The 24,487-nt window shown below is 38.1% G+C and overlaps 1 protein-coding gene across 1 annotated transcript; it reads left to right on the top strand.

Annotated features, from left to right (window-relative positions):
• The first annotated feature begins 223 nt into the window (after positions 1–223).
• LOC140172658 (uncharacterized) lies at positions 224–17,103 on the top strand. Its single transcript, XM_072195791.1, has 5 exons — positions 224–1,671; positions 10,911–11,122; positions 12,446–12,544; positions 14,932–15,035; positions 17,017–17,103. Exons 1-5 carry the CDS (start codon positions 224–226, stop codon positions 17,101–17,103), a joined length of 1,950 nt encoding a protein of 649 aa, XP_072051892.1.
• Positions 17,104–24,487: the final 7,384 nt, after the last annotated feature.

The raw sequence follows: 24,487 nt of genomic DNA, 5'->3' as shown, positions 1-24,487 counted from the left end.
ATGGACTTCGACAGCAGTATGCCCAGCAGTACAACAGTAGCATATATAAACTAGCTCTTGTTATATTTGACTCCATTACAAGTCAAGTCATGTGAAGCTGCGTGGTCACTTTTTGGAACCAATCATAGCATCTACAATCAGGACTACTTCCCCTTCCTTCCGGCCTACCACTCCGACCATAAGGACCACTACCCCTACCATCAGGACCACAATCCCTACCATCATGACTACTACCCATACCATCAACGGAGGGTTATCAACAGCACCATCAGCTCTTGATATACCATCTTCTAATCACTTATCCACTTACAGGGGAAGCCAAGGGAACATAAGTGTTCTTAGTTTTCAACAAGGCAGAGAGGTCAGAGAAATGCTTAAAGAAGTTGAAACTAAAGGAACTCAAGAACGTCTTGCAAAAACTATTATTGTGATCATAATACCACTAATAACTCTTATCGCCATCTGTATTGTATCTTTAGCTGAAAATATTGAAATATTGAGAACAGAACACCAAACTATTTCAGCGATACATTCTAACAATCAGTTCAATCGAGTCGTACTTAGTTTAATGGCGGAAAGGGGCTTAAGTGCCATTTATCTCGGTTCTGACGAAACGACAACAGATGAAGTGTACATACAACTAAGCCACATGAGATCACTTACAGACGAACCTTTGGAGAACCTCATGGTCTGGCCTTCAGATGGACTAAGAACAAGTGCAGGACATTTTCAAACAAAAGCAGATTTACATAACCGTATTGATAAATTTCGACATGTGATTGATAAACGCATTAATGTCACTATCGAGAGAGATATTAACTTTTACACATATATCACAAAAGCATTTACGAAGGAAGCGATTTACAAAAGCAGATCGCATGACGGCAACTTATGGCCTGGAATTGTTGCACAAGATAGCTTACTACAATCAGCAGACTACCTGGGAATTACAAGAGCCATCGGTGGAACACGTTTCGCTGGTTGTTATCTTGACTCCACACTGTCGTCTTTGTTCAAAGAAGCTTATTTGAAGGAGGACCTTCTGATGAATATTGCTCAAACTTATCACACCTTTGTTGCAGAAACTTTAGAGAGTGAATTTAAGAACATTGAAACAGCAATAGAAGTTGTTGCTGACATGACCGAAAGTATATTTGAGAATAATGATGTCTGTGACTTGTATGGAGTAGAACTTGCTGCAGAATTAGCACTTTATTGGTATGGTAATGTTACCGCGATTATACTTGCCGTCAGTAATGTACGGATTTTGCTAACGGAAAACACCAAACAAAAGTCAGAAAGCAATTACAAGTTTGCGAACACAAAAGTGAGTGTTTTAGGTACCGTAGTTGGAGTTATCGTGTTAGCCTGTCTGGCCATGGGTATCGTAAACGCGCGTCAAATCCATAAACTTTTGTCCACAATCGGCATGTATGCGAACAATTTAGAGGCCAAAACGCTAGAACTGAAAAGAGAAAAGAAACGTACCGACCAACTACTGTATCAACTTCTCCCTAAAGCTGTAGCAGATCAACTTCGTCTAAACAAGAGGGTAGAAGCCGAGTATTTTGATTGTGTTACTATATATTTTAGCGACATCGTTGGGTTTACGGAACTTTCGGCAGAGAGCACTCCAATGGAAGTAGTGGATTTATTGAACTCCTTGTACAGGTAAGCTGAACGCATGTAGAGCATGTAGCCAGAGCGGGGTGCTTAATTTATTTTTGCTACCATATTGGGCCACAATGCCACCAACCCTTTAGGTTAGGTTTAGGGTTTAGGGTTACGGATAGGGTTATGGTCATGGTTAGGGTTAGGGTTAGAGTTAGCATATGCGGTCCATTATGGTTGCATAAAATAAACACGCGACCGGGCGGCCCTACTAGAGCGCAGCCAATTTGTGCTCCAGTGCCTTATGCTCGGTGACTTGTGTCATACTTCTGATCCACTCATTTGTTTTTCTGTCTCTTCTTGTAATCCCTAGCATGCTCCTTTCTATACTGTGTTTAGCCACTCTCAACTTCTGCTCCATTCTCTGAGTCATGGCCTAAGTTTCTGAGCTATATGTCATGGCTAGAAGGACACACTGGTTGTAGACTTTCGTTTAAAGACATACTGGCATATTGCTCTACATCACGTCATTCAAGTTTCCAAAAGCACCCCATCCAGCTCTTACTCGTCTTCTAACTTTGTCAAACTGGTTGTAGCTCATTTTGACAACTTGACCCAAGTCATATTCTTCTACTTCTTCCAGTGCTGTTTGGTGAATGTAGATTTGCTTCTTGATGACAAATCTGTTAATCTTCTTTTTTGGTCTTGCTCATGTTGATCTTCAGCCCCACTCAGGTAGCTTATCCTCTCGATCTCCCCATTGATGTTGATCCCTTTCTTTTCCCAGTCAAGGTTTTGTATGATGACTTCCAGAGCTGCGCTAAAAGTTTTGGTGATATAGTAGAGAGTTTATGAAATGAAGTTTGAAAATTTACTTTAACTGGAACGGCAACTTCAGAAATATCGATTGGATTTCTTGCTCAAATTTACTACAACGCGAACGTATGATTGGTTACTGCACCAACAGCGTCTTGTCACTTAAACTCGGGACATGTGTATTATTGTGCGTTCAAAAGAAGGGCATGTGTAAGAGCTTGTAGCCGACTGCATCAAAATGTATCTTTTGTTTAGTCAAGTGGTTATTAGTAGGAATGACCAATGAACCCGCCAATGAACCATCAACTTGATTAGAACACTCCCATATACATGCAGGGAGCTCAACTGTGCACTGCTTCTAAATTGATCTCATTATTTTATTTTTCAATATTTTTCTGTAAAAATTGGGGAAATTAATGCCAATTATATTTTGTAACTATCTTGCAAATTACAGCAACATAACTTATTTCATTTTCTTGTAAGTGCGAGTCAAAATTGGTCCATCGCCACAGTGCGCTTAATTGCCAGTGGCTGAGCTCAGCACTGCTCAAGAAAGGCACAACATATTCATGTCAATAAGATCAGGTGAACAATGTAGCCTACTGAGCTGTAATTTGGCAGAGTTGCCAGTAATACCTCTATCATACCCTCTGTAAAAAGGTTAAAAAATTGAACAAGTAGATCTCGAGTTACAAATTAAATCACCAGCTTCCCTTTGGAATTTCCATACTCCTTTCAAATCATGCTAAGAAGACACCTTTCTGAACATAAATGTGAAGTTTCGTGCTCATTCGATGTATTTTTCACCTGATTTCAACCCCAAACGTTTTCTTATATATTTAGGCCTATACCATCTACAACTTGCTGCTGGCTATACCCTGTTTAGAACTTTCAAAAGAAGTACCTGAATGTGCAACCATAACTGTTTCAAAATAGCCCGCGAAAGTTATGCAGGTAACTCCGAGGTCATGCATTGAATTGTTTTGAATGAGGAATACTACGGGAACCAGCACCTTTTGTTAGAAGTCACACATGAGCATGATGAGTGAAGTGGATAACCTCTATTGTTGTGAATGAGTCAATGACCTTCAATGACACTTAAGATTTTCTTTGCATGCACCTACTAATTGGTCATATTAAACCCAATAACATTGACATTTTTGGTTGTGAAAAAAAAAGTTCACCTGGACTTAGTGCAATTTTGATTTTGTGCCATATCGGCCATCTTGGATGATTTTTGGCAAATGTTCTCTAAAGGCATGATTTCAATGCCTCGGTTTGAAAAAATAATTTATGCCATTGACTAGTAAAGTGCCATTTCATAAGAAACCCTTTGATACTTTCACAATATGCTTGTTTCATGTTTGCATATATATTAAAATAAAGAAATATATAAAGGTAATTATATGCTTATGCCAATTTTGCTCCCAATTGCTATTTTTGGAACTTGTCATTTTATTTTGTTCCAATGACCGGTCAGAATGGGAAACTTTGAAAATTCATAATTCGAAAAGTTTTTGACCGATTTTGACCATTTAACCATCAAAATACTTCTATTGATGAGTTCTATCCAGAAAACAATCTTTTGTAGCAATAGGGGCATCATGAAATTTTGATGGTTATCCCTATTAGTCCCACTTCAAGACAAAAAACATCTAAGGCGCTTCGTTTGAATAAACATGAATGAACTCGCGATACCACTCAACGAGGATTATGTCGGGACCCAGTGCTACTCTCCTTATCATATCATTCTAAAACAAGCTATTCGTTTCAATTAATATTCTTACGATATTCATAGGCCTATATAATATAAAGGCTCGTCAGCTTTGTCAATTTCATATTCCAATTTACTACGCAAAGCCTAATGTAGAGTGGCAAGTTTTCCGTGTCACGGAAAAACGGACAAATTCACGGAATTTAAGAAAAAACGGAAAACACGGAAATTCGCGGAAAACGTGTTTTTTCCTTGCGAAAAATAAAAATGAAGAAAAAATAATGTGAGGTTAATATAATGAAATTGAAGTCAGTCTTCAAAGATATCAGGCTTGAAAACAACAAAAAACATAATACAAGTAGGGCCTAGCTTCTTTTTACCCCGAATGTGAACACGGAATTGAAATTACATCACGGAAAATCACGGAATTTAGTATTCAAAACCACGCACGGAAAATCGCGGAATTCGGTGTTTTAAATCACGGAAAACTTGCCACTCTAGCCTAATGAAATACCTATTCTTTATTTCTTTCCCCTCCTTCTCAATCTCTCTCCCCCTTCCCCTCCTGTTTCCCCTCCCCTACCTTATCCCTATTTCCCCTCCCTCTCCCTCTATCTGTACTCGTTCTCTCAAACTTGACCCCTCCTATAATACCCCACTCGCACTCCTGTTTCCCCCTCCCAGTGACTTTGTCGGAGGGCGTGGGGGTGATTCTCAAAGGGAAACATTTTTTCAAAAATGGGCAAAATATGGCAGAAAAGGCCTAAAAGCATAAAATATCATGGGTGAGCTGTCCCCCCTGGCTACCGTCAATGCACCTTCCCCTGTCCACATCCAATACCCGCCCTTTCCTCCTCCCTACCCCCTCTTACCAGACACAACCTATGACATGTTATATTCAAAAATGTTGTGCACCTGCTTTACTCTTCCAGAAGTATAGTACACTGCTTGCTCACGTAAAACCAGGCCATTTTTACGGGAACTTAATCCACTTGAAGTGGAAGTAATGACAAAACTTCGTTTCGCAAACTGATTTGGTGTACGTGATGAGCACACACAAAACTATACAAGCGTGACGTTTGGACCAAAAATGTATTTTAATGTAATTCATTCAGTAATTTTCAGCAACATGTGGCATGTTTTTAGCCAAACCAAATTAGATTTGCAATAATTGGTCTATTAACTACATTGTAGATAATACATAAGAGGTAATTATGTAGTCTGTGAGGAAATATGCAAAACTATTGTTCTTAAATTGACGTATTTTCATTATAATTTACGGCACACTATAGATTCTTGGGTTAACTTCCACTTCCAGTGGCTTTAATGGCAGAGTGGTTTTATTTAAACATAATCCTCTATAATCCTCTAGACGTTAAAGTTTGTGGATTCAAACTTCATTTCGCAAACTCTCTAGTATCTCCTGTCGAACCCCCGGTGAATGTTGATTTTGTTGCTCGCAGAGTGTAGCCGGATGGAAGTTGTTCCTTTGCTCTGTGTGTGCTCTCGAAAACGGAAAACGTATGGCTCTAAAATATATATATTAGTAGTTGGCGTTTAATATAACCATATCCCACGTGCTACAAAATGTAATTGTCGCAATATACGTCTCACAATAATGTTTGACGTTCTTCTCTGATACCAGGCACTACAATAATATCAAAGACCTTGAAGATACCCAGAAGTTATCAACTGAAATGACAGTTAATACATTGTAATTGAAATTGACAAGTTGTTTTCATCAGCCTATATACATCGATCAATGTTAATTATACAGTTGTTTGACCTATTCATCTTCGTTGGAAACGTGACGCTTAGTCATTGTCAATTTTGTTGTCCATTACCCCCTCTAGCTCTGTAAGGTACCTGGCAACACTTTCATAAATCAGCCTGAATAATAATACAGTAACCTCAGTGTTTAAGTTCGATCAGTTTGAAATGTAAACACTATGAATTCACTACCAGGGACAGTACAGGGCGCATTTGGTAGCCAAGGCAATATAAGTTTATCATCAAGCGAGACCAAAACGATCGAATTTAAACAGATGCTCAAAGAAGTTGACGACAATGGCTCAAAACGACGTCTTGCCAAAAGTCTTGCTGTTATTGTGGTACCATTGTTAACAATTTTAATTATAAACATAATTTCATTGGTTCATTACGTCGAGATTATAACTACGGAACAGAAGACTATTTCAACCATAGAAAGTGGTAACCAACTGAATAACATTGTATTACGATTAATGGCAGAAAGAGGTTTAAGTGCAATTTACACAGGATCCAGTGCCGATGATTTAAGTCACGAACAAGTTCATTCATTGTTACACAACGCAAGATCAGAAACCGATCACGTCTTTGATGGCGTCAACTTTTGGCCAAGTGATGGTTTGAAAGTAAACGACAAAGCTTTCCAAACTCAACACGAACTTCTTAATTACATCCATGAATTCAGAATTAAAGTAGATGTTAAAAATAATCTTACCATTGAAACTGAAATAAGATTTTACTCTAACATCACTCAGGCTTTAAGCAGAGAATCTGTTTTGAACAGCAAATCACACAATGGACATTTGTGGCCTGAACTTGTTGCAGAGAACAGTTTGCTCCAATCAGTCGACTTTCTTGGGATAGCAAGAGCAGTAGGTGGGACACGTTTCGCATCCTGCTATCTTGATCATACCTTGTCGACTATGTTTGCAGAAGTAATACTTAAGTCACATACTTTGGTTACTTTAGCTAGCACTTACGACACCTTCGTCGCCGAAGCTCTACAAGCAGAAATTCGCCTGGTTGATCCAGCTGAAGCAGTTGTTAATCGTTTGACTGACAGTATCTTTCAAAACGATAATGTCTGTAATCTACTTGGAGTGGAAGGTGCGATTGGTTTGTCTCTAGCCTGGTTTGGTAACATCACATATATCATCAACTCGGTTAGTAATGTGCGAATGGCTTTAGCACAACATACCAAGTTGGCTTCTGAAGCTAATCTAAAATCAGCCAAGACAAATTTAATTATTATGGCTACGGTCGTATCTGTTATTGTTATAATCTCAATAACAATGGGTGTGATCAATAATTATAATATGCAACGACTTATGAGCACTATGGGCAAATATGCCATGAAACTGCAAAGTAAAAAATCAGAATTGAAAAGCGAGCAGAAACAGACTGAAGAGTTACTCTGTCAACTGCTACCGCGCAAGGTGGCTGATCAACTCCGTGCAGGAGAATCATTTCAGGCAGAATATTTTCACTCGGTTACTATATATTTCAGCGATATTATTGGATTTACCCGCCTTTCTGCAGATAGTACACCCATGGAGGTTATCACACTTTTAAATGCACTATATAGGTAAGTTATAGGGTAAATGCTGGGTTTTGAACAACAAACCAAAAGTTCGATGGCGTCTTATATGCGAACGTCCTTTTGTTAGGGATAGGCGGTCACATAGTCCGATAAAACCTAGTTGAAATAGCAATCAATGTTGATCTTTCGACTTCAAGGTTTCAGGGAGAGGTTGGGGATCAGTCTACCTAGCAGTCAAGTTAGTTCAATCGATGAGGCTTTTTTTTCTATGGTGCGATATGCAGGCTTTTATGGTTAGTACGCTCTCGTGTAAATGATTGTAACCCGTACGAAACGGGAGCTGATTCTGGCTGCGAAGGTCTATTGTGGAATATCTAGGGTGTGCGCTTCTTAGCTGCAAGTCCCTGTATTGTTGTTTACTGGTTTAAGGAATGATGTGGGGCCGTAGTGGTAAGGATTGATAAGGAGGGGTAATAAAAAAGGGTGTTTCATTACGCTTTGTGTTTGGCTCCTGACATAATCCCCGTTGAGAGGGTCATCATCGCCTGACGAGTGCATTCCTGTTTATTCAAATGAAGCGCTTAGGTAGAGTCTTTTACTTGAAGTGTGATCAATAACCCACTTGACCAAACAAAAGGGAGAAATATTGCAGTAGTCCCTTACACATGCATTTCTTTTGATCACCCCTTTGATACATATGTCCCGATTAAGCGACAAGACGCTATTACGTGGAGTTCGTTTTCGCGGATTTAGAATAGCATAATTTTGCTTTGACAACAAATAACACAGTTTCATGAAGATTTCATGATTACGTGTGAATCCAATGGCGACGTAAAAATGGCGATATCGCCACCGCTCCCATCCCCGATGTTTTATTTTATTTTATTTTTTTTTTCAGAAAAGTATACCAGATTAAATCGTCCGTATTCTGGGAATATGCAGCAACGTCGCCCTCACCGTCCATACGATAAAAATAAATTAATGGACGGGTTATGTATCGTCACTTTATACACAGGCAGTGGCGTAGCGTCATAGAGGCACGGGGGCACGTCCCCCATCAATCTGAAATTTTAAAAATCCCACAGGAAAATGAAAAAAAGAAACCCTGTTCTACGGGCGGACGGACCTTTCAAGTAGGGTCGGTCGGTCTTTTTTTTTAAATAACCCAAAAATCACCAAAATCTGTAAATAATTTGCAATTTGAGAAAAAAAAAATAAATAAATAAATAAATAAATAGATAAAAAATAAATAAAAATTAGTTATTTTTGTACAGGGGGTGCTGTGCAATAATCATGATCCTTCGATATCCATGATTTATCGTTGCAAATTTATGGCATCGAACCTCCAGCCAATGTTCCTTGCCAGTGGTAGCCACAAAACAAGGTCACAATTGTAGCCACTCCCTCAGTGGTCGCCATTTCAGTGATTGACAGTGATGTAATGCAAATATGGCGATGGCCATCTGGTCACGTGCGCATTTATAAAAGCGCATTTATATATATAACCGAAGTCTACTGTTTAAGTTCGATCAGTTTGAAATGTAAACACTATGAATTCACTACCAGGGACAGTACAGGGCGCATTTGGTAGCCAAGGCAACATAAGTTTATCATCAAGCGAGACCAAAACGATCGAATTTAAACAGATGCTCAAAGAAGTTGACGACAATGGCTCTAAACGACGTCTTGCCAAAGGTTTTTTTGTTATTGTGGTACCATTGTTAACAATATTAATTATCAGCATAATTTCATTGGTGCATTACGTCGAGATTCTAACTACGGAAGAGAAGACTATTTCAACAATAGAAAGTGGTAATCAACTGAATAACATTGTATTACGATTAATGGCAGAAAGAGGTTTAAGTGCAATTTACACAGGATCCAGTGCCGATGATTTAAGTCACGAACAAGTTCATTCATTGTTACACAACGCAAGATCAGAAACCGATCACGTCTTTGATGGCGTCAACTTTTGGCCAAGTGATGGTTTGAAAGTAAACGACAAAGCTTTCCAAACTCAACACGAACTTCTTAATTACATCCATGAATTCAGAATTAAAGTAGATGTTGAAAATAATCTTACCATTGAAACTGAAATAAGATTTTACTCTAGCATCACTCAGGCTTTAAGCAGGGAATCTGTTTTGAACAGCAAATCACACAATGGACATTTGTGGCCTGAACTTGTTGCAGAGAACAGTTTGCTCCAATCAGTCGACTTTCTTGGGATAGCAAGAGCAGTAGGTGGGACACGTTTCGCATCCTGCTATCTCGATCATACCTTGTGGACCATGTTTTCAGAAGTAATACTGAAGTCACATACTTTGGTTACTGTAGCTACTACTTACGACACCTTCGTCGCCGAAGCTCTACAAGAAGAAATTCGCCTGGTTGATCCAGCAGAGGCAGTTGTTAATCGTTTGACTGACAGAATCTTTCAAAACGATAATGTCTGTAATCTACTTGGAGTGGAAGATGCGATTGGTTTGTCTCTAGCCTGGTTTGGTAACGTCACATATATCATCAATTCGGTTAGTAATGTGCGAATGGCTTTAGCACAGCATACCAAGTTGGCTTCTGAAGCTAATCTAAAATCAGCCAAGACAAATTTAATTATTATGGCTACGGTCGTATCTGTTATTGTTATAATCTCAATAACAATGGGTGTGATAAATAATTATAATATGCAACGACTTATGAGCACTATGGGCAAATATGCCATGAAACTGCAAAGTAAAAAATCAGAATTGAAAAGTGAGCAGAAACGGACTGAAGAGTTACTCTGTCAACTGCTACCGCGCAAGGTGGCTGATCAACTCCGTGCAGGAGAATCATTTCAGGCAGAATATTTTCACTCGGTTACTATATATTTCAGCGATATTATTGGATTTACCCGCCTTTCTGCAGATAGTACGCCCATGGAGGTTATCACACTTTTAAATGCACTATATAGGTAAGTTATAGTGTAAATGCTGGGTTTTGAACGTAACAAACCAAACGCTCGATGACGTCCTATAAGCTACCGTCTTTTTGTTAGAGGGAGGGGGTTACAAAGTCCGATAAAAAGTAGTTGAAATATCAATCAATGTTGATCTTTCGACTTAAAAGTTTCAGGGAGGGGTTGGGGATCAGTCTATCTAGCAGTCAAGCTAGCTCAATCGACATGGCGTTTTTCTATGGTGCGAGAGGGTTCGAACCCCGGCGGTGATTAGTACGCTCTCGTTTAAAAGGATTGAGTTCTCCTGGACAAGTAACTTACTGCTAATTGTCTCGTTCTGACCCAATATACCCAACTGAAGAACTGCAGCAATGTCACCCTCATCGGGCATATGATACGATAGTAATTAAGGGACGGATTGTAATAATTATGTATTCGTCACTCTATACACAAGACGGTATCAAATACAATGCCAACGCACTCATTTATGATGGATTTCTGTATGTCTTCCTTTCTTTTTACAGCACTTTTGATAGTGTAATCGAGAACCACTACGTGTATAAAGTGGAGACAATAGGCGACGCTTACATGGTTGTGTCTGGTCTACCGGAGCGCAGTGATGATCATTGCTACCAGATCATATGCATGGCATCAGATCTACTCAACATGGTACATGATTTTGCAATCCCACATAAACCGCATCAAAGATTACGACTCAGGATTGGAATCCATACAGGTAGATAATTATTATAACAATCATTCCGATAATTCCAGTTCATATTCGATTATAGTGATCAAGATCACGGAAATTAAACAAATTTAATAACTTTCCGCTTCCTGGATGAACTCGAATAGCATTGTTTTGACAAGATGATGATGATGATGATTGGCGATGACGATGTTGTTGTTGGGAGAACGATATGTTTGTGATAAATTGTATTTAAGGACAAGGTCAATAAATCACATCAGTTGTATTTTGTGGATAATTAGACAAGGGCAGACATAATTTCCATAGTAGTACCATTTTGCTGTGAAGGTGGTTGTTTATTTATCTATTCTCAAGGATAATTTGTGAAATAATAGAACATGTGCTCTTTAATTTGTTACTTGTTTACTTATTATTTAAATAGCTATTGCTGGCGAAGTGACGTAATAAATCGGATTAACTACCACAGCAATAGGTGAAAACAATTTTGGATATATCGCGCTGCACTACAAACAGGTTGCACTCATCACCTGTGTATGTCTGCAATCATAGATTCAATACAATACCGCTCTTTTCAAAAATACTAATCTTACAGGTGCGAGTGATCAGCATGATTATGGTTCAATGCAGAGGTACCGCGTGAACGTATCAGTGCATCGCGTATTATTCAAAAATTGTTTTCACCTATTGCTATGGTAGTTAATCCGATTATTACATAACTTCGCCCGCATACGCTTCGTATACGTATAGTTTTAATAATGATTATGAAGATTACGTTAATGACTATTTGAGCCTAATCCCCGCAAACACAAAACGTGTTACAGAAAACGTTTAAATGTCGAGTTATATAAAGAGTATAAAAACGTTTAATACCATTCAAAAACGTTTTTGAAAACTTGTTGCAAAACATTCTTAACTTAATGTTATTAAAGTATTGACAAGAAATGTTTTGCAAAAATGTCATTGCCCAAAATATATTACAATAACGTTTTAAAAACGTTTTCATGACCTCTATAACCCGACATTTAACTGTTATTAAAATGTTTTGAATAAACGTTTTAAGAACAGTTTGGTGGTTGCTTGGGTCCTTCGAGCAAAAGTAAGACGACGATAACGAAAATGGTCACGACAACAGCGACAATGACGATGACAATGTTGATGATGATGACGATGATGCATGATGATTATGATGATGATGACGACGACGATGATGATAATGGTAATAATAATGACGATCATGATGATGAAGATAGGTGGAGGAGGGTAGGAACAGAAACAGGAAAGGACGAGGGGGGGTCGTTGTCGTTGATGATAACAATGACAACGTCGCGCTCTTTATTCTCTCGTGTACAGGTTCTTGTGTAGCTGGTGTTGTTGGCATGAAGATGCCACGTTATTGTCTCTTTGGTGATACCGTGAATACCGCTGCTAGAATGGAGTCTACTGGTGAAGGTAATTATACTTTAAAAAGTGATTTGTTTTCTAAAAGTAAAGACCAATTCAATAAAGAAAATATAAATTTTCGGCCGGTTTTGTGCGTTTTGCCCGAAGTGAATCTGCAAACGTCTTTATGACTAACAAACAAACAATTTAAAAACAGTAAAATACATTTAGAAAGCCATAATTTCATTTCAAAAGACTGTTCTGAGGCACTGTGATAAACGAAAAAAATACATTATTCACAGATTGCTTAAAGGTTTAAAGATGCTCACATTTTGTGCAGTCTTAATACGTAAAGGCAGTTTGTTCTTGAGCATGCGCTGCCAAAATAACGACGACTATACGCCGTAGAAGTGACGTAGTAAATCGGATTAACTACCATAGCAATAGATGAATACAATTTTGACTATACCGCCCTACACTACAACGTTAACGCGGTACCGACGCATTGAACCATAGATGTCAAAGAAAGACTGATCACTCGCACCTGTAAGATTAGTATCTTTAAAAATAGCGGTATTGTGTTCAATCTATAGAGGCCTTGCATGTGACGTATCATCCCGTAAATATGGCGGACTACTCAAATGCATTCAACAAAAGCATGATTGCAATCTACCGTGACAGTTCGTCTCGCTCATATAACCCTGCACTACGATCGAATAGGTTGATGACAACATTTGATTGAATGGACTGCACTCCGCCATAACTACGGTGAAGGACACCGGTTCAAATCCTTTGTTTGGAGCCAATCGATAAAAGAATGCAAGGCCTCTATGTGTGCTGACCTACACAGGTGATTAGTGTAATCTGCTTGTAGTGCGTAGCGATCTATTCAAAAATTGTATTCATCTATTGCTATGGTAGTTAATCCGATTATGACGTCACTTCTACGGCGTATAATGAATCGAGTCTCCAGTTGTGTATAACGAGAATATATGCTAATCCGATGGGCGCAGGTCGGTGGCATTATGTTGAGGTGTAAGTCAATTGATTGCTAAGCTATAGAGGCCTTGCATGAAATTATCGATTGGCTCCAGACAAAGGATTTGAACCGGTGTCCTTCACCGTAGTTATGGCGGAGTGCAGTCCATTCAATCAAATGTTGTCATCAACCTATTTGATCGTAGTGCAGGGTTATGTGTGTGAGACGAACTGTACGGTAGATTGCAATCATGCTTTTGTTGAATGCATTTGAGTAGTCCGCCATATTTACGGGATGATACGTCACATGCAAGGCCTCTATACGCCGTAGAAGTGACGTAGTTAATCGGATTAACTACCATAGCAATAGATGAATACAATTTTGGCTATATCGCCCCGCACTACAACGTTCATGCGGTACCGATGCATTGAACCATATATATAAAAGAAATGCTTATCACTTGCACCTGTAAGATTAGTCTCTTTGAAAAGAGCGGTATTGTATTCAATCTATTATATGATTGAAGACAGGTGATGAGTGCAAGCTGCTGCAGTGCAGCGCGGTATAATTAAAAATTGTATTAATCTATTGCTATGGTAGTTAATCCGATTATGACGTCACTTCTACGGCGTATAGAAGTTTCAATTGAAGCCGGTAGTGAAATGAGCAGGACGTCTATGGAGACATCAAGAATGGGAGTTATGCCGTAAAAACTCGATAGTTACCCAGCAAACACAAAAAGTTTTTTAAAAAACCATTTTAAACAGGTTATATTTTCGGTTTTGGTTTTTGGAAAAACATTGTAATAATAATAATTGTTATATAAAGGTCATGAAAACTTTTTTGCTTAAATTTTGTTAACACTTAAATAACATTATTTTAGGATATTTGCAGTAAGTTATCAAAAAATTATTTGCATGTTATGAAAATGTTTTATACCCTTTATATAACCCGACATTTAAACGTTTTCTGGCAACCTTTTCTAACCTTTTGCGAATGATGTCGAAAACGTTTGGTGTTTGCTGGTTAGCATAATGTGCTTACTATCGAGCATAATAAACATGCAAACATGCAGAGTCCCATCCACAAAAGTGTATAGGGTTTTGAGTAAATCATCGATATACATAGTTATATAATAACAAGTAAACCTGCAAATTTGTGTCTCAACCCCATTAGCTCAGTTGGTAAATCGCTGGACTATGGTACAATTTCTTGTTTTCAAAAGCGTTTGATAGTAAGCACATATGCTAACTATCGAGTTTTTACGGTATGTTAAGACGTCTTTGTTGGAATAATAATTCTGGCAATTTCCATAGTCACGTTTTGCAGAGAGAATACAGCACAAGTGTAAAACATACTTCTTGATGTGACTGATCTTACTATAGTTGGAACGGCAGGTATTTGAAATGTGGTTTGAAGAGAGTCATTTCAATGTTTTAAGTATTTTATGTATTAAATTTTTCAAATTTTATTTCAGCTCTCAAAATTCACATCAGCAAAGTAACTAAAACACACCTTGAAGAATTTGAGTCATCAAGGCGAAACTTTCTCATTACACCCAGAGGAACAGTGGAAGTTAAAGTAAGTTTCAACAAAACAATGCAGTCAGGTAAAAAACAAAACAAAAAAACCCAGGAAAGCAGAATACACGTTACACTAATTCAGGGATTCAAATGAACAAACGTACTACGCGCAGTGTTTACAAATGCGCAGGATTGATTCATTCTGCTTGGGGCGGAGGTATTTTATAGTGCTTGAATTGTCTGCCTTTTTATTATTCAGTGAATATATTGTTATAAACATAGCAACTTAAAAGCAGAGGTGTATTTAAGTTGTCTGAAACCGATTTAATACTGTGTATTTACTTGTTGTTCTAGAAATTGAAATAGTTGTTCTTTCAACGTATAATGCAATTATGTTAATCATCTCAGCCAGCGCGCACGTTGATTTGTCCAATTTTAAAGGTAATACGCAGATTTTACCTATAATTAAATGATTTATGGCTTGAAAAGTGACACTCACGCCCAGAGTCATATGGAAAGGTGTCTACATGTATACAAAAACAATTCTCTTATAAGCCATCATGCGCACAGTTTCCAGCTCGATACACCTGAGCACACATTTTCGTCCCAAGAGCTTCCAAGCAGAGAACAACAAGCAGCGAATGTCTCCACCACAGTCTTTGATTACACTACACGGTTGAGTGCATAGCAATGTAGGAGCTGTGAAGCTTCTAGCTAAAAAATGGGCATCTTTGATTGGTTTTCGTCAAAACCTCAAGTGTTCCCTTCATCCAATCAGAATTTTTTTTATATCAAACGAAAGCTAACACTTCCCTATTTAGTCACTAAGTCAACAGATAATACAATTCTATGTTATAGCAAGGCGAATGTGGGAAATCTGTTGAAAACTACATATCCAAGCACATTTTTTGACCAAAATGTATGTTTTAAAAGTCAAAACCTCAAGTGTTCAATATTTTTCAAATTTTATGCCATTAAATGAAAAAGCACACTTATTTTTACCATATACTAGAGTCACTAGAATGAGCAATAGTCAATTCTCTTTAAATTGCAAATCTTGTGCAAAATGTTACTATTTTCGCCTGTTTTGTCATACGGTTGTAAATTCAATGAACTTTGACTTTTAAAAAAGAGCGCTTACAAATTGATATGAATGTTAACATGCAAACCCTGTTAAATGCAGATATACGTACCCGTACTGCCACTTGTGAAATTTTAGACCACGTTATTATATCATACTGTGTCTCCCCTGAAGTCGAGACTAACGCCATGTTGGATTTCGTAGTGGCAGATTCAAATCGCGTGCGCTAACCTAATCCCGCGCAGATGTATACACATGCGTAGAAGGGCGATACGTCCGAACGCTAGCAACCCACTCGCGTAAACGCACTGAATCGAGTCTGCCACTACAAAATCCAACATGGTGTTATAAGTCCTCTTGCTCTGTGAAAATCTGTTTATCCAGGACCAGTTACTAGTAATTAACCCCTTTTGTTAAATCCACTCCCAGCTGGACAAACCCACCCGAATGAAAAACCACAGTAGACAAGCCAAAAGATAGAAAATTGTTATGTAATAATAATGGTATTATGGAATCTGTTGGCACACTTTTCACACCATGTTGATAGCCACATAATAGGGCATCAGCAGGGGACAATTGGATAGATTAGTGATTTGATATCCTTTTTCGTAGAGCAACCAGAGTATACTCTTAAGTTCCGATGAAACACATTATAGACACTTCATTATCTATGAATAGCGACTTACTATCCCCGGGTTTTAAACCATGAAAATGGGATGTGATTGTTCTGTATAGTAAGAAACTGATGGTAGAAAGTGCGACACTCCAATTTGAGGGCGCTCTTCAAATTGCCCACTATTAGGTTAAAAATTCTATGGGTCATTTACAGAGACATGTGGTCCTGTTACTATTCTAGTATTTTTTTTCAAACCGTTGAATAGGCATTGTGCTGCAGCAATAATATTTGATGAGAATTTAGTATATTGGTATTCCGTTTTCTTTCTTTTTTTTATAACAGGGCAAGGGGACCATGGAAACATTTTGGGTACATGAAATTGAGAGTACTGCGCCACCACAACAACACGCAACCTTTAACGTTCACTGAGCTACTGCGCGTGTTGCTACTATGGAATAATTGCCGGAAACTGGCAGACGACACTACTAGTATATGGTTTCAAAATATAGAAAATGTGCCCAATAGAAACACATGTTACGAATAATAAGGCTGATGCGAGTGCGGCCAAAATTTGAAGGAAAAAAGTGTTTCTTCAACTAAAACGAGTGTCCTGTCAAGTCTTATAGACTCCCAACGCCACAGAAGTAACTATAATTTGGTTCACATCAACTTCGGTAGTGACGTATTTGCGTATTTTGCTGGCCGCATTATCGAATCGCGCACGTAAAGTTAATTGCGCAGAGCGTACTCACACGCGTACAATGGTGGTTTGTCGGGATGCTTGTGGCGCAACCACAAAAAAGCATTGACATCACTACCGAAATTGAAGCGTATACCAATAGTAACCATATGCAACACCGTATAGTGACGAAAATTCACGTAATGTTTTTTTTTTCGGTTATAAGTTTTAAAAACTGGCAGATATGAAAATATTACATTGGAATAGCCATATAGAGGGCGGCATGATAAAGATTCTCAAAAATGATTTACTAAACTTCCTGAACTGTACATATGTACGTTGATATTGTGATACCGACATTATAATTGGGGACACTAGCTAGCGAGGTACCGGAAGAATACGACTGGGTTAGTTAATTAGGCCCTGGTCTGGTAAACGGCACACAGTGTCTTCGACCCTATATCTTCATGGCAGGAATCGCCATGGTAGGTTAAATCCACAGCCACGATTAGCCATTTGGTTCAAACCTTTAAAGCTCTTTTAAACTAATAATTAGTCGAGGGACATAACTAAGGCTACTCACAATAGCCGGGTAATCGATCTTGGTTGTGCGTGATTAAGCTTGTATACCCCATTGAGGTCAATGGTCATCGACTTTTATACTGCCTACAGTGAGTGCAGCTGTACTACACGCTGCACGCTGTAGTCCATAACAGGACCAACGCAATATAAAATGGTCAAATTTTGAGTTCAAAGCGCACGGCTAATTTTCAAAGCGCATTCTAGCGACTATCATATCTGTTCAACACGTATTTCCAAGTTGATGAGACCAAATCTGGTTTCTTGAGAAAAAAATCATGACGGGAGATATTCATCATTTTCTAACCCGGTATCAGAAGATTTTCGTCTGATATCAAAATCGTGCATAGCAATTCACGTGTATCGATCCCGTGTATTCATTTTAGTGTCCCTTCTGCACCAAATAATTATTAGCCAGGCGGTGTCGGTGTGCGGCACTCTCTTCTCTGTAGATGATCTGTGAGCCTATTGTTTAGCATGTTTAGTATGGACACTATAATAACGTGTACCTCAAATCAATCGAAAATACCGTGTTACTGAAGAGATTTCTAAATAAAAAGGTTGCGATGTTCCATACGCAGCACGTGGACCGTACGTTAATACTGTGTTTAATATTGTTAGTCTCGGTTCCAAACTGGACTGTGCTCATTCGTCATAAGCTACTATAATATCTGATCTTGGTCAATAGAGGGCATAGTGATTGAAAAAATAATGGTTAGCGCAGGCTACGGAGTCTCTGCCTAATTCAAACAGCACGCTTTTGATTTTGACTAAAAACCAATGTTAACAGGCTGCTTAAACTTAATTGTATTTTTGTGCTCCCCAAATATTATGGTTGCTCAAAAACATATATTTTGGTAGATTAAGGATCACTAAATCCATATATAATGACTTTACTTTCAAAATGAGACTTTTTCGTCCAGAAAATTGGGCGCGTTGCATGAACTTCGACAGGAGGTACAATCAGCATATTTCTACGTAGCACCTGCGTTTTATTCCACTTTGGAATACAGAATGTGAAATTCCAATGTCATTTTTTATACGCAAAGTATCACACACATTTCAATGGACAATCTCTGCGTATGGACATCGCGTATAAATTTAGTCAATTTTTTACACATCCCTGCACCTTTATAATAATGATGTGTTACAAACAAAAAGGATCATAATAATAATTAGACTTTCCTTCGTATGTTCATTATCCTTGACTGTCTTTAACATATTGTACAATAGACAAATTTTGTGCATTGTCAAAGATGTATCTACGTTGATTTCGCACGTGGAAAATCTTCAAAACTGGCCAAATACGTAACCTCGCTTCGATACAGGAGAGTGGTTTTGAATAGATCAAGTAGTCCGATACCTACGTTTGGAAATCGCAATCTCTCTAATAGCCTACGCCCGTATCCGCATCAATTGACAACAAGAGTCACTCAGTATTACTACTAGGCATGTCCACTAAAAATTGAAGTACTTTAAAATTGATTCAGACCTAACTTATTGGCTGGGAATTGATGAAAGAAACATTTTGGCGTTTAAATAATCTTAATCGGACGTTTCATTCCAGAGATATGGCCTTTCGAGTGTCACGGTTTTATATAGGGCTGCTAGAACAAGTTAAAAAGTTAAAGTCCAAAAGGAATACTAACAGAAAGTGCAACTTTAAGGTACTTTTTCTTAATGTATTTATTAACTAGCGTTATCTGGAACATTATATTTGCTTATAACAACATGAAAATAAGATCATCCTGAAAATTTAATCGATTTTGTTGACATACAACAAAAAATATAAGACCTCAAAACCCATGGTTTGTTTGGTGAAACCTCAAGCATGATCATAGATGGCCGCCATGGAAAATATCTGCATAGAGGAGATGAACAATAAGTGCATTATTTCAAATGAATAGGGGTAGTCTTAAACATTGTTCAATCTTTTAAGGTCAGCACATTTTATCTTCAAAAATTATTATATTTCATCATGGCATAAGTTTGGTAACATTAATCACTACCAATTTTGAGAAATTTGCTCCAACTCGAAGGTTATCTTTACTACATTGAGCAATACACTGTGTGTGCATGGAAGCCATGATCACATGATGATGGATAGCATATGAAATGGACATGGTAGTGAGAAGTGCACGGGAAGTCCATGATTTGAGATGGGCCGCGGTAGGCTTAAACATTCTTAAATTTCTTAACATCCTGTACATTTTGTCTGCAAAAATAGTTAAATTTTATGAGTATGTAAGTTTGCTTGTCTGATTCACTCCAAATTCGGAGATAATTGCGTTTGAACACCTGATGCACGGAATGGTGTCACTTCAACCTGTTGTAGTTCTCATCTCATTAAATTTTTCATTAAAAAGTTGATCTCTTCATGAAGGAAGGTCCTCTCTATTTACTGACCAAACAGGAAAAAGTTTGGTTAATGTTTTCTGGTGGAATCAGGAATTTCTTGAAACACCCTGATATAGGCCTACATTTGGATCAAAACAAGTATGTACGCCATTTAACAGGCCTGGGATTTCTTTTATCGATCAGTTTCTCCATAGACAATACGTGTGTGAGTGCACGCACACAGTAAAATGAAAAATCGTTCTAGTAGAAACTGTATTGAGCGTGGGCATCCCTATTACTACACTTACAATTAACGGATGCAACATTAGATATTGGGGGGGGGGGCAGGTTTGGAGTTAGGTAGATTTTTTTTCTCACTTGTAGGCGAGGTTTTTCTTCAAATAACCCAGCAAACACAAAATGTTTTCGACATCATTCGCAAAAGGTTATAAAAGGTTGTCAGAAAACGTTTAAATGTCGGGTTATATAAATGGTATATTAAGAGTATAAAACGTTTTCATAACCTTATAAAACATTTTTTGATAATCTACTGCTCAGCAAAAAAAAAATGTTTTACAGAAAACGTTTAAATGTCGGGCTATATAAAGGGTATAAAAACGTTTTAATAACATTCCAAAAACATTCTTGAAAACTTAATACAAAACATTCTAAACAGAATGTTATTTTGGGGTTGAAAAATATTTTGCGAAAAATGTTTGCCCAAAATATTTTCAATAACGTTTTAAAAACGTTTTCATGACCTTTATATAACCCGACATTTAAATGTTATTAAAAGGTTTTGAAAAACCATTTTAAGAACATTTCTGTGTTTGCTGGGTTCAAATATTTTAACATAATGTTATTTAAGTATTGACACAATATTTGGCAAAAATGTTTGCAAAAATAGTTTACAATAACATTTTTGAAAACATTTAAAAATATTGTTGTAGTGTGTTTTCATACAAAACGTTTTAAAACGTTATCATGACCTTTATATAACCCGACCTTTTAATGTTATTAAAACGTTTTTACCTAAACCAAAACCCAAAATATAACTTATTTAAAACGTTTTTAAAACGTTTTTGTGTTTGCTGTTCAAAAATTCAAAATTATTTGATATCAGAAGGATATCTTCGTATTCGATATGTATGATGTGATCTAATGTCCCACAATAAATACCGTCCAAACGTTCATACCCCACCCCTTAACAACAACCAAAATTGGTGTGAAAATTATGAGAGACGGGCACACAAGGTAGATACAATAATCAAAATTATCTCAAAAATGAAACAAAAACAAATATGATTATTGGTATGGTGTGAGAGGTCATATTCAGGACAATAGAAATTGTTACAATAAAGATATAAATATGCGCATGCGTTGCTGGTATATATGATTAAAAGTGCCAAAAATGTATGAAAAAAGGAAAATTTCATCCAAAAAGCGCTAAAAATATGATTAAATACAATATTGTGGGACTACAGTGTGAGTGATTTGCTATACTGAGTCTCATGCTAAAATTAAACGAACCTTTTGAAATTCACAATTCGTATTCAGTCTAGAACCTCTCTATGGTGTGCTACTTTGATTACAAAAACATGACATTTTGAAAACAAAGGGTTCATTAATAGAGAAATGTTTGTGATTTCCTCACCGGAAGCTCCCTTTTTTTATAATCAGTAGTTACCCAATCCAATCAGGTACCATTTGTTAAATTTTGTCTTTGATAAATCTTGCTATCTTTTACTACATAAAGGACCAATGACTGCCAAAGCCGACTCAAAAATGGAGATATTCAACATGCTCTCTGATCTTTAATAAAAATGGTATAGATCCAAAAAGAGTATAGCATCAACCCTATGTTATCGGTCTTTAAAATTGCAAAACCGCGCTAGATTCCTAGATTCCATACTTTTATTTTTGAGATATTTGGAATTATGTAACTATACACCTCAATTTGGCTCGCTATTTTCTCCACTACTTTTCACCATAAATCATGCAGTGTCCATAGGCTAATGTGTTTATGCTAATGTGATTACGTCATCAAGTATGCAACCTCGCTATTGCACATTTGTTTAAGTGATAAGTAACAGTCATCAAAGTCATGCTTGAGCGGAGATATATAGTAGTTGCGAGGACTTATTGACCAACCCTCGTAGAAATGTTCTCCGGCTTGTGTGGGATTCAGCATCGAAGTGGTTACGTAATTCTCATGGTTACCGGATCACGCTCATTTTGGTATGCCTTCGAGTGCCATATAGCCTGGGGGGATAAATGGCAAGGTCAGAATTTTGAGACACCCACTTGGGATATGATTAAGACCATCAATACAAGCATTTTGAGACCATCAGTAATGTTGTGGCTTTAAAAAAACCCTTGCCCCCTTGAAAATCAATATTTTCCCCCAAAACACCCAAAAACTGTATAGATTAGTACAGGAGTCAATAGGATAACACGTTAATGAAACCGACTAAGGTAATTATGTATACTACTTGACCTTACATAAACATATTTGTATTTTAAACAGATTTGGGGGGTCTTCAGACCTCACTACTACCTTAAGACCCCAAATTTTCAGAATATATGTCCAGTTTTGGGGTCATTGGGTTACCACCATTCTCACATACCCATAGGTCTGTATAATACAGAAAGTGTATAGTTCATGGGGACTTATTATAGGTGTACTTCAAATAAACTGATAAGTAGGGTCATCTTGTTAAATGATGTTCACTTCTTGACATAAACAATTGCTCTAACAGGCCAGCTTGTCGAGAGTCTGCTGAAAGTTCTCATAATATAATAGTGTCCTGTCACTTCTCCTCCCCAGGTAGGCCATGAGGGCATCCCCAAACTCCTTAATTTCCGCTTTCCACTCGGCAGTGTTACCATTATTCTGAAAATGGGGTCTACCTTTGGAAGGAGAGTGGTACTTTCTCTGGCAAACTGTATCTCAAGCTTCATCCTCTGTTGCTTTGTACTAACATCCACACTTGGGTCTGCTAGAAAGGTCTCAACGTCCACGCTGTCCGTGAAGGGACCACCGCACGACTTGAGCTTGTCCAGCATGTCCAGCCTCTTCCTCTCATTCCTTTGAGCCATTTCTTGTCTCTGTTCTGCACCTATTTCAAATTTGTCCTTCATGTATTTACTCCAGTTGAGTTCAAGCTCCCGCTTAGCTTCTGCTGCTGCCTTGAAGCCGCGGAAGGAAGGAACTTGTCCTGCTCTCAGTTCCTGGCTCTTCTGACTGCATTCAATGTGCGTAGCTTTCTCTGCCTGTAATCTACTGTCCCACATTGTCTCTCCATGCCAATATTGTGAACCGGTTTTGCATCAATGTCACTTGCTTGATCACTCACAGGATATTCCATTGGGAATGCTTCCACATCAATCCCGTAGTCCTTCCTCTGCCTTGCTAGGACAGTCTGAAGGTGGGGTAGCATTAAGTGAGTCAGCTTCTTCACTTCTTCAATGTGTTCCTCAGCAAGCTCAGAGACAGCGTAGAGGACTTCCTCATTATAGGTCTTCTTCACACCAGAGAAAAGATCATCAGATACCCCGGGGTATTCAGGCTTGATGAATCTTGTAAAGTCTTCACTGATAGGCTGACCCAAACCTGCATGTAGTCCTTTGTAGAATTCTTGGAGTTGAGTATGGGTAGCATCTTTCTCTATTGTTCTAGCATAGAATGGCTCCACCAAGTGCACGCCCAGGCAGGCAAACACCACAAGAGCTACTTTGAGGTAAGGAAGCTCCATTACTTCTCTGACAAGGCAGGCTAAGCGGTTGTTGATGTGAGGATTCTGACTAAGGAACTCTGTTAAGTGGTCATAGTTATAGATTAGGACTGCTGCTGCCCTGGAGAGGCATCCAAATCTGCTATCCTTGTAGGCAAATAGTACACTTGATACATGCCTTTGTTCCAGGAAGAGAAGGAATTCCTTGTAGCGGTTCCAAGGTTTGTGAGAGTATTCAGGAGCTACCAGCTTGAGGCACATGTCCAGTGATTGCCCTGCTAGACTGGCATTCTTACTGTCTAACTCTAGATCTACCATGAAACCCTTCAACACCTGTTCCATCTTCATATCTGCCTCTACCAGCCTCATGACCTTATTCATTGCACTGCTGAAGCCCCGTGTAGTGTGAGTGCCACAAAAGAGCTGACCTGCTGGTGTTTCTAGGGAGTACATCTCTGCCAGTAACTTTGAAAAGCCTTTGTTG

This window comes from Amphiura filiformis, chromosome 16 (genome assembly GCF_039555335.1).
Source record: "Amphiura filiformis chromosome 16, Afil_fr2py, whole genome shotgun sequence".
NCBI lineage: Eukaryota > Metazoa > Echinodermata > Ophiuroidea > Amphilepidida > Amphiuridae > Amphiura > Amphiura filiformis.
Note: the sequence above shows the minus strand (reverse complement) of the source record. Positions and strands in the feature narration are given on the sequence as shown.

Coding starts and splice junctions, on each gene's coding strand:
- LOC140172658 (XM_072195791.1), top strand. CDS start 224: ATGACTACTACCCATACCATCAACGGAGGGTTATCAACAGCACCATCA. Junction 1,672..10,910: donor TTATTGAACTCCTTGTACAG/GTAAGCTGAACG, acceptor TTCTTTTTACAG/CACTTTTGATAGTGTAATCG. Junction 11,123..12,445: donor CAGGATTGGAATCCATACAG/GTAGATAATTAT, acceptor TCTCGTGTACAG/GTTCTTGTGTAGCTGGTGTT.